Here is a 9,671-nt window from a genome sequence, read left to right as displayed (position 1 = left end):
CTGCACCAATGTGCACCCAGGCCCTGCCCTCCAGGTTAGTACAACTAGGGACCCTCAAAGAAGCAGGGCACAGGAGCCCGAGAGGAGAACCGCAGCGGCTCCCTCGCAGGCAGACAGCACGCAGGATAACATGGACACGGCAGCTACTGTGGGGCTAAGACCCACCGTCCCCGCTGAGGCGTGTCCACTGTGTGTCCTCACCTACAGCGTCCCTCGCTGGAGGCAGGTGCAAAGTGAGGGGGGGAGGAAAAAAAAAAGTCTCACACAGCAAATCTAAAACACTTTCATTTTAAATAACATTAATCATAATTAAAAAAAAATGGTGGCCCTTGGCTACCGCACTAGCTGAGCCGCTAACCAAAGTCTCCATTTCCTCAGTGTCCAACGCTAGGAAGCATCTTTACACAGGACGTGGTTGGGATCTGTCTCATGTGATGGCATCACCGTGGGAAGAGAACGCGCCTATCGGGATCCAGGATCTTCCTGTCACTCGGGGGGGCCGGGGGGGGGGGAGGGCCACCGTCAACGCGGGGGCATCGCTCCCCGGGAACCTCGGCCAGATCGTCATCTGCCAGCTGCTCGCTGCAGTCCAGCGTGCCGAGGACACCTGACTGCCTGGCTCCCCTCTTCCCTAGATGAACTTGAAACACTTAGTCTTGTCGTGGGGCAGGCGGGTCTTGAAGAGGACCGAGTCCACGCGGAACTGGGTGTAGAGCAGGGGCATGTACCCATACACCTTGACGAAGAAGTTGATGCACTTGTGCCGCTCGTGGAAGTGAGAGTCGTCGTGCGAAAGGGCCTGGGGGCAGCCTGGGCAGCGGAAAGTCCAGCGCGAGGTCACCTGGGAAGAGACGGACAACGTCAGCACCAGCTGGCACGTGGCTTCCAGGTGCAGAGCTACACGCCTGGCTGCCACTGGAGCACGGCGCTTGGCCCTCAGCCTACAGCGAAGGCAGGACACCTGAAGGCACCAAGGGATGTGACAAGCCGACTTGCGTGAAAGCTTGGGCTCCCTAATGGCCCCAAACGTGACCTTTAGTTGCGTGCCGGTGTTCAGGAACTGGGGTGTTCAGGAACTGAAGCCATTCAAACGTGGGTCCCCCTCCCAGCACAAACCCTGGGGACATCCCGCTGGCCAATGGTTTGGTTCATAAGGGAACAAACGCCACAGACCGACGAGTCAACACCACGTCCTGTAGCAGCTGGGGTCTCCTCAGAGGTCTCCCATCCAAGTGCCGACAAGGTCTAAGCCTGCCTACCTTGCGAGGCTGGACAACAACACAGCGTGTGCGCGTGGGGGGGGGGTGTTTCCAGAGGCCCTGTACCTTTGCACTAGGTCTGTCTCCCCTCCCAGGGACCCTACACCCCAGGCCTGTGTCCCTTTCCTCCTGCAACAACCCTGGCGTTTCTTTCCCACATTCCCCATGGGCAGAAACATCTAGCAGTGTGCATGGTGGTTTTGCCAGGTCTGCGAGCAGGGACCAGCTCATTTCCACCTTTGCCCAAGTCCGAGGAGAAGGGCACCAAACTCCCTGCAATGCTGAACAACCAGGTCTGCTCCATGATTGTGGAGAGCAGCGCGAGAGATCAGAGCTGCTCCAAGTGCGCGCGCCCCTCGGGGCTCAGCTCAGCGTGCAGAGCAGCTCACCTCGACCCAGTTAAAATCTTTGCTGCAACCTCATCAGCTGCGGCCTCGCTAGAATCATTCACGTGCACGACGGGCCGTGCTCTGCGACACGGGACTGGGGAAATGTTGAGCTATTCTGGTGCAGGGTGCCATTGAAATGCCCCTTGTGTACCCAGCAGTCCCCAGCAGACAGCTGGAGGAGATCGCTCTTTGATGGCATCAGTCTAGTTATCCGCTCCCATTCACGAGGACCCAGCAATGCTCTCAAGATCACATCTGTGCCAATCCTACATACTCTTTTTAGTCGGTCCGTGTCTGATGCCATAGCAGCTATATAACCACCAAAGTTGTGTGCAGAGGTCTCCTTGCTCAGCTGCCTCTGGATTATATCACTGGGAACATTTCTGAGCTAATGAAGACACTCACTTCCTATCTGTCAAGAGGTCCTGCCCTTGCTGCTTGCTGGCTTCCAGCAAACTCGCCGGGTGATGGAAATACATGGAAACACCTGGCCAGAAGGAACATGGGTCTTTTTTTGTTGGGGTGGGGGTGAAGTTAGGGAAGAAAAGAGCGAATGGGAGACAGAGGGGAAATGCACCCGCAACCTCCACCCTGCTCCTGGGACAGTCACGTCTTCCTTGCTGGCGCTCAATGGTCTCTCTTGCTTCCCACCACCACCAGGTCGGATATCAAGACGGCATAAAAATGCCCGCTCTCAGGACATGCTTGCTGGCCCGAATGGGTGTAGGAAGTGACCAAAACCAGGGAGCATGAGCCCATCCAATGTCTGCACCACTTCCAAGAGACTCCTGCCTGGCATCCCATGTCCATGTGGCGCCGACAGCAATGGTGGCCATGGGAAAGGGACACCAGGAGACACCTCGCTGCTCTTCGTTTCATCTCCCTCCACCCACCCAGTTTTTCCTTAGCACCCCCGAGGGCACTTCTTGGCCCCTCGGCTCTCTTTTCCTCAACACAGACTCTCCGTGCCAGTCAAGCCTGAATGACGCCATGAACGGGCACGGAGATGGGGACAACCCCAGCAGTGCACTGGATGCCTTGCTTACAAGGAGAGCCAGGTGGCAGGTTCAAAGCTATTGGAGTAGCCTAGATGCAGACCTGCCCAGGGGAACTGGGGGTGTAGATATCTGCTGGCTGGGCTCTGCAGAAGATATGCACACTCGATGGAGGACAAGGCTGTTCCAGGCATGATGGGAAACACGGACGGAGGGAATGGTGCAAGGTGCACGTGGGGGACCAGGGGCAGATGAGAGCACTCCTCATTTTACTGCCCCTTTCTGCAAGGCGCCAAGCTCTGGGATACCCTGGTCTAGAGCAGGGCGGGCCAACCGGTGGTCTCTGTGTGGGGCACAGGGCAGGTATGGGAGGGGACAGGTAGCACAGCAGCAGGGAGCAGAAAGCAGAGCAGCAGATCAGGCATGGGAAAGGGATCAGACTGGCACTTGAGGAAGGGGAAAGGCTAATTTGTGGCCAAAAAGGCTGGCTCCCATTGGCTTAGAGAGTTTGACTGAATGAACCCAACTGGCTGCTACCGTTCCTAAATCGAAGGCCATTAAATGCAGGCCACGAAGTGTTAAATGAGCCACTGGCCAAACTGGGATTAGACTTCAAGAGGCCTGTTTCCTCTTGGCCCGGATTATGCTGCTTTATCTTCTTAGATGAGAAACCAAGAGCCTGGGATGACTGATGCTGAAGTCAAATCTGCCTGCTGGATTTCACAGGGCTACACAGAAGGGGGCCTGGTGAAAACAGCACTTTGCTGGCTGGTGCCCTGAGCCCGCGGCAACCATCGACAATAAAACCCAAAGGGAAGCGCAGGGAAAAAAGCACCGACCCTCCCCTCCTTGCACTCCCCTCCCTGCTTGTGCAGAGGCTGCGACGCTCCACCGACGGGCCCCAGGTCTGAACCCTCAGACAAACAAATAACCCAAGATCGAGTCACCGGGGCAGGACCTGTCCCTTGGGCAGGGGCAGAGATGGGCCTGTGCCCGCAGAGGTGATGAGCGCCCCCAACCTGACGGGTTGGATCTGCCCGAAGTGCTGGACCTCCCCTCTGAAAACCAGGCTACACCGATGCGCGTCAGCTCGGACACACGCTGCTCTTAAACGAGGATGAGACTCCCCTGGGGTTCAACTCTTCAACCTAGAGAGTCCCTGTGCAGTCCCTGGAGCTGACCAACTATCAGCTAATGATTGGAAAATCAGGATCCCAGGTCGCAACTGCCGGAGCACTCCCCTTCGGCTGATCAGCAGGATTGGGACCGCACCAGGGCTGCCCAGTAGTCCCCATCCTAGAGATGATGAGTGACCGCTGGCCCACGGGGACCCTACTGGCCACACGTTCGATGTAAGGAGCAACGGAAACCAGCACAAAGTTAATCACATGCATTTTATGCAATAACTTGGTGGCTGGTTTCCTGTTTTATTGCACCATTAGCTGCCTGACCATGGTGCTCTCTCCTGCCTCGGGGGTCTTCAAGAGGAGGCTGGACCGATATTTGGCTGGGGTGTTATGACCCTGGCACTCGTTCCTGCCTGGGGCAGGGGGTTGGACCTCATGATCTGTTTAGGTCCCTTCTGACCCCAAGCACTATGAAACTATGGAGCTGGGTTACACTTTAAGACACGATTAACGGGTTAATCAAGTCTGAAGTGTAATGTCTGGCTGATGCTTAAGACATAGGCAGGGCAGAGGGGAGAACAAATGACGTGCTTTCTACAGGCAGTGACTTGGACCCACACAGCCCTCTGTGGTCTGGGTCTTGCTGGTCTCAAAGACAGACCGTTTCAAACCGTGAGGACAGCTGGAGGGGGTTTCAAACAGGCCTTGGCATGAAAGGGCTTGAATTAGGGGATTCTCAGGGACCTGATCCAGCCCTGGCCATCAACTCTGCCCTATGCTGCCAGGCACATCTACCTGGTTAGGTCAAGTGTGGACGGAGCCTGAACCAACTAGAGTCCATTTAGACAGCAGGAGATCTCGGCTGCATGCAACTCTTGCTAACTGGATACCTTAGCCCTCCCCAGCTTGAGCTCGGAGGCTGCGACAGGTGTGTTTTCAGTGGCCTGGAATAACTAATGGTTTCTCCTGAAAAAAAAAGACAAGCTCCCATCCAGCTCTTTACCTTGATGGGTGGTTTCCTGGTGATATGAGAGACGAGGAAGTTCATAGCAATATCCTCACAGTTGATGTACTCGTCTACCATGTCGCGGATGGCCTGGGGCATCACGTAGGAGTACAGGTATGCGTAGTACTGCAACACATGAGCAAGATTCACCAACTGTAAAAACAGAGCTGGGGCAACTGGTGACAGACTAACCTGGGGTGCAACCCAGAGTCCACGGGCGACAAACTCCCCCTGCCTCTTAGAGTCAGAGCAGCAAAAAAAAACCCCCTCTTTGTTACAGACCTGCAACTACCGAGTCCCCTGGCCGGGTTCCCCACAGCTCGCTGTCTCTGCCCGGTGGACTCCTGCTCCACTGGGGCAGATGACAGGACACGAGGAGTCCTGTAGGGACACGTCCCTCCAAGGGAATCAAGCCAGTCTGCTGCCCATTGCCTCCCTGCACAGGAGGAAGGTACTGAACACGTCAGGGGGCCTCTCTCTGAATCTGCTCCTACCCTGCTGTTTGTGCCTAACACTCGCCTGGAACACAAACCTCCTCAGGGCACCCACATTTCCACCTCCTGAACCTGACGACCTTTTCCTGTTATATTTTCTGCCACCCGTTACGTGGCAGCAAACCTGTTTTGGAACCTAATGCTAGATGCTCCAAGGGACAAAACAGGTTTGCTACCATGTTCTTTCCTGGAGAAATTTGGGGGAATAATCTGCAAAGGTGCCAGAGGGATTTGCAATCTCAGTTTCTCTTAAACTTGGGCGTCTCAATCCCCTTGCTCTCAGCCTTAGAGCGTTTCAGTTCTGACATGCCTCGTGGCTCTGCTGAAACAGGCCTTCAGTACGATACGCGGAGGCACAGCCACGACCACACATGGAGACTCCAAGCTCGGGAATCTGAATCTGGACTTCTGCGCGGCAGGGCAGTGGATTTGCTAACAGACAACGCCGTGACCCACAGCCCAACATCCAAGAGCCTTGCTGAAACAGGACACGACCTGTTTTCAGCCTCTCTGCTACATGCATCTCTCCTAAAACAAGCAGCATGCTGTTACTTGGCCACGTTTAAATTTGTGGGGAGCCATGGAGCCTGCCTGGGCCATCGGAGAAGCAAGAGTCAGTTTTGGAATGAGCGTTTGTTGCAAAAGATCAGCTTTTCTATGAAGTAGCTCAAGGTCGGGAAAAGGTACATGGGGTGGGAGGACGGTCTAGGACCACTCGCTCTTACCTTGTGAAAGAAGGCAGCACCAGTGAGCACCATGGACAGTTCACACGAGTAGTTAGAGTTATAGAGCCAGGACTGATGGGGGATGTCCCACGCGTGGTACCGCCCGGGGAAGCCAACGATGCGGTCCCTCGCCTCTCTCCAGACTCTGCCAACAGAAAGGAGACGTTTCAGTGGGGAAAGGACATCAGCACACTTGGACGCTGCAGGAGACAAGAACCACCCAGCTCACGACGGCAGCTCGGTGGTAGAGGATCAGCCATGATTTGGGCTAAACTCTAACTGTTGACCTCCCTTGCTGTGCAAGTCCTTTTCAAACATTGGGTGTCATGCAACTGATAGACCGTTCCCTACTCCGCACATTGATCCAGACTGGTGAGACACTCGGCCTAGGCAGGCCAAGCCTTGGCTGGGATGATGTAGCTGGGGCTGGTTCTGGAGCAGGGGGTTGGACTAGATGTGGTTGCTGCGCCCCTCTTTCCCTCTAGCCGCAGCTCAGCCCGACTCAGAAACGGCTTGAGCGGGGTTTTCCACAGGCGTTCAAACAAAAAAAACCCAACTCCAACTCCATCCAAATTGCCTTCTGGGCCAGACAAAGCAGAGAAAATTAAAGCTCAGCGAAAGGAGAAGAAAGTTATGGGCAAGCAAAAGCAGCTGTAACAGACCCTGTTTCGTCTGCTACCGAGTCCCCGCTCCGCGTGAGGCTCCGCTACTTCTAAATGTTTTCCGCAACTGCCGTTTCTGATCCCACTCCCCTCCCTCCTCAGAGACTTCCTCTGAGATAGGCAAAATGCTCTGCCTGTAGTCAGAGCCTGGGCCTGGGAGTCAGGAAATCAAAGTCCTGTTCTTGGCTCTTCTTTTAGCATTGTGAAGAGGTCCTTAAACTCACCCTGGTGCGCAGTTTTTCCATCTGTGAAATGGGGATAATGTTGACCCATCTCACTGGGGAGCTGCAAAGCTGATGTTTTTAGCCTGCGTAAAACACCCCAACACTCACAGATGTCAACTGCTGGCCTTCTGCCAAGCAAGAATTGGTTCGGGGCTTTGCCCATGTCCTGACACTGCCACCGAACTGTGTGCGAGATGGACCTCCCACCTGCCAACATCCACCCTACCCTTTTGCCCATGCAGGTCCTGGTGCTGCGGGTGCCCCACGTAAAGGCTCCTTATGCTTCCTTACACCTTGGCACCTCCATATCAGGGAGCTCTAGACCAAATGGGAAAGGTGACTGAGGAGAGCGAGCAAGCGCTCGTAATACTCTCTCCTTGTTTGATCCCTTCCCCTCAGGAGGAGCCCGCAGGGTTACTGGGAAACCACCAGGAATAATTAAAAAGCATACCAGTAATGCCTAAACTAGACATCGATTCCAACTCGATGTTGCGGGGCTGCTGGCTCTTTTCAGATCACTTCATTTGATCTAATAAATGCCTAAGACCTACTGTATTTACTTGAATCCAAGACTAGGTTCTCTCCCCCAATCGCCGTAGGGGGGGATGTCTTAGATTTGAGTACCCGCCTGCCTTAGATCTGAACAACAGGTGGAAGCACAGCTCTGCACTCAGGGCCGAAGCTGGAGCTAAGCTATGGCCTGCTCCAGGCTGGGGTGGCTCATTCAGTGGGGGGAAAGGAACGTGGGGAGGGAAGCGCAGGAGGAAACAGTGTCGTGGGGAGGGTGTGGGGAGACCGTGTGGTAGGGGAATGCAGGGGGAGCAGGCACAGGCCCTGCCACTGCTTTGGTGGGACAAGTTACATCGCAACTATTAGGGGGTAGTCTTAAATTCAAAGCAGTCTTGGATTCGGGTAAATACGACAAATTAACTCTGGTCTCTAGTCTAACAGAACACTGCTAGAGAGCCTGCGTGGGAGGCTCCTCGCTGCCAGAAGGGGTTTTCCCTTGATCACAGCTGGGAAACAATTCAACACTTGGGGACCGTCTTCCACCCCGGAGTATAGACGTGCTCCCACCTACTCCAACCTCCTTGGCGGTGCCAGCAGAAAAAGCCCTGAGTGCTCATCGCACTGGCTATCATGGTAAGAAAAAACACAACACGTTCCCTATACTTGCTGCCAATAAAATGAACAAAAATCCAGTGCAACGCTGTAATGCAAATGTGAATAACTAAGGCTGCCAGCTTCTTTACAGCCAGCGCCCGCCTGCCAGGCACCTCCTTGTGCATATTTCCCATCATCCACCAGGACTTTGTTTTCAAAGTTGGGGCACAAACGATTCAAGCACCAATGAACTCATTCCACCCTCTTCCCTTTGTGGTGCTTTCTCTGCCAGCACAATTGACCCCTGCAATTCAAGAGCCACTTTTATTTTCCCTCACATAATTATCTACCTTTTTTTTCCTTTAACAGGTGCGCAGAGGCCCGGGCTCCCAGCCCCTGCTTCTTAGCAATATAATTGTCACTCTACTTACTGCTCAACAGCAGATGGAGGAAGACGAAGTGTCAGCCCTAAGAATTACAAACTACAGCATATAATAAGGTTTAGACAAATAATGCAATTATGGGGCAATGGTTACTAGGCAATGCTTCGGTCTCAAAGTGTCGCCAGTCTCCCTCCCCTTGGAAGCAGGCGCTCTCCGGTGCATTAACAGCAGCAGGCAATGTCGGAGAAGAGTGCTTTGAGGACAGGAGAGGGGGGTGAACAATAATAATACCGTGCACTTACAGAACAATTTTCCTTCAAGGCTCTCAAGCATTAATCAATACAGCCTTAACCAGGTACTGCTTTAAGGCAGATAAGCATCGCTGGTTTGCAGCTGGGGAAAAAGGGAGGTTGAGGGGACGGATGGGAGCTGCCGGGGATGACACAGCAGCGAGACTACCTGGTTCAGAGAGGCAAGAACTAAGCGTAGGTAACTACCCCGTCTGATGCTGATCCCACAAACCACCCCACCGCTGCCAGCGGCAGTGCCCGAGGAAAAGGATGACTTTTTCATAGAGGTCTTCCATACCTCCGCTTTAATGGCTCATTTGTTCACCACCCATGGGGCTCTGCTGGGATTCCTGGCATTTCTGCCATTTAACCCCATCCCACCCATCAGGCCAACCCATCCCTCTGGCCAAGGGGAGCTGGCTCCCCTCCCCACCTGCCCTAGCTCGCTGATTGTACACCAGCAGTGTGCTCTCGTTGCAAAAATAGCCAACAGCCTCCTGGGCTGTATTAACAGGAATGCCACTTGCATATCAAGGGCAGCGATTCCTCTGCTCTATTCAGCACTGGTGTCCAGTTTTGGGCCGCAAACTTCAAGAAGGATGTGGACGGATTGAAAAAAGTCTAGCGGAGGACAACCAAAATGATTAGGGGCCTTCGAGGCACGACTGCCGAGGAAAGCCTGAAAGAACCAGGGTTATTTAGTCTCCAGAAGAGGTAGCAGCTGAGGAGGGATTTGATAATAGTCTTCAAATACCTGAAGGGTGATTAGAGAGAGGATGGAGATGGCCGTAGGGGACAGGACTAGGACAAACAGCCTCACACTGCAGCAAGGGAAAATTAGGCTGGAAATTAGGAGGAACTTTCTGAGAGTGGTCAGGCATCGGAGCAGGCTGCCTGGAGCAGTGGTGGAGCCCCCATGCTTGGAAGTTTTCAAGAACAAGTTGGAGAGACGCTTAGCTGGGATGGTTGAGTCAGGGATGATCCGGTCTTGAGCAGGGGCTGGACTAGATGAC

General features: G+C 54.1%; 1 protein-coding gene across 5 annotated transcripts in view; it reads right to left on the bottom strand.

Annotated features, from left to right (window-relative positions):
* Positions 1-272: 272 nt before the first annotated feature.
* Positions 273-9,671, bottom strand: part of EXTL3 (exostosin like glycosyltransferase 3) — a 199,424-nt gene continuing 190,025 nt past the window's right edge. For all 5 annotated transcript variants that reach the window (XM_090025692.1, XM_090025782.1, XM_090025437.1 and 2 more), the window contains 3 exons: positions 5,996-6,140; positions 4,774-4,902; positions 273-841 (listed from right to left, as the gene is read on the bottom strand). In XM_090025692.1, the coding sequence (XP_089881818.1) occupies positions 632-841; positions 4,774-4,902; positions 5,996-6,140 (484 nt within the window). In that variant the 3' untranslated portion in view covers positions 273-631. The remainder of the gene's footprint in view (positions 842-4,773; positions 4,903-5,995; positions 6,141-9,671) is intronic.

The sequence above is a fragment of the Crocodylus siamensis genome, chromosome 1 (genome assembly GCF_052110815.1).
Source record: "Crocodylus siamensis isolate JL-2025a chromosome 1, ASM5211081v1, whole genome shotgun sequence".
NCBI classification, from domain to species: domain Eukaryota; kingdom Metazoa; phylum Chordata; order Crocodylia; family Crocodylidae; genus Crocodylus; species Crocodylus siamensis.
This window is presented reverse-complemented; position numbering and strand designations above follow the sequence as displayed.